The sequence below is a fragment of the Polyodon spathula genome, chromosome 18 (genome assembly GCF_017654505.1).
Source record: "Polyodon spathula isolate WHYD16114869_AA chromosome 18, ASM1765450v1, whole genome shotgun sequence".
Lineage (NCBI taxonomy): Eukaryota > Metazoa > Chordata > Actinopteri > Acipenseriformes > Polyodontidae > Polyodon > Polyodon spathula.
Window position 1 is genome coordinate 569,118 of NC_054551.1, and position 1,162 is coordinate 570,279.

The window sequence follows — 1,162 nt, forward strand, 5'->3', positions numbered from 1 at the left end:
TCACTACTGTCACACGTGTTTGACGATGCTCCGGTTAAAACATTTTCAATAAAACAGTGTTATGACAATCCTTAAACCGAGGATAATCCTTTGCGTGTGTGTGCGTAGGTCTTTGTTTGTTTTGATGTGTTCAGTACCGCCCTGCACTTCAGGGAGTACAATTTAATAGTCTTCCATTATTATTATTATTATTATTATTATTATTATTATTATTATTATTATTATTATTATTATTAACCTTCTTGATATACGACATAAACTTTGCATTTAATTCCACATGTCACTATATTACGTTTTTCCGTGTTCGACTCCAAGTTCCTGGATTACAGTGGTTGAATTCTATTACTTTCTATTACACGCAGTCTTTTCCTACTGTTTTTTGAGGTTCCCCCATTTTTTTCGAGAAGCTGTAATTCTACTCTTCACCTTAAGGATGTGATACAGACCGAGCCGCTCGGATTTCAACAAGCTTGGAGGAATGCAGAGAGAGAGAGAGAGAGAGAGAGAGAGAGAGAGAGAGAGAGAGAGAGGGGGAGAGGGGAGAGGGGGGGGGGGGGGGGAGACAGGGAGTAGGTTCACGCTATCCCGGAGTTGTGCTGCAGAATCCTCATTTTAATGAACTGGTTGATTCATTTTCATTCTGCTTGTAAAGCGTTGCTTTGTCGAGGAGGGGGTCGCACAAAGCTTGCGGATGCTTGGTTTGAAAGGAAAGAAAACGATGGTGGTAAATTTGAAACGGCGGTAAAGGAGGAGAGAGCTATTACCAATTCTGTGTGCGTGTTTATTTTGAGGGTAAGAGAAGTTCTGAGGATTGATTCTTCAGCTGGAGTAACTGTTCGTATCTACCACACGATTGCGTATTGGAAAACACTGTTGCAATGTCATCTCACACTACCATCCCGGAGCTATGTGGGAAAGAGATACTGTAAGTATACTCAAATAAATAGATATTTTAATTACAGTGCGATTTTACTTAACGTTTGCATTGTTTTTTCCATTTTGACGTTAGTGTTATAATGTTTTTTATTTATTTATTTTTTTTTTTTTTACAAAAGTTTTTATTTTATAAATGAAGCCTTATCATATAGAATTCTATGTGTGTGTGTAGTCCATACATTGCATCGGGCATCCGTTCTGTATAACCCTCCCTCACAGTACCAGT

General features: G+C 38.5%; 1 protein-coding gene across 1 annotated transcript in view; it reads left to right on the plus strand.

Moving 5' to 3' along the window:
* The first annotated feature begins 592 nt into the window (after positions 1 to 592).
* The window catches only part of LOC121330550 (glutamate receptor ionotropic, NMDA 2A-like), a 74,146-nt gene continuing 73,576 nt past the window's right edge, over positions 593 to 1,162 (plus strand). Inside the window, exon 1 of the mRNA XM_041277143.1 lies at positions 593 to 925. Coding sequence (XP_041133077.1) covers positions 908 to 925 — 18 coding nt within the window. The 5' untranslated portion in view covers positions 593 to 907. The remainder of the gene's footprint in view (positions 926 to 1,162) is intronic.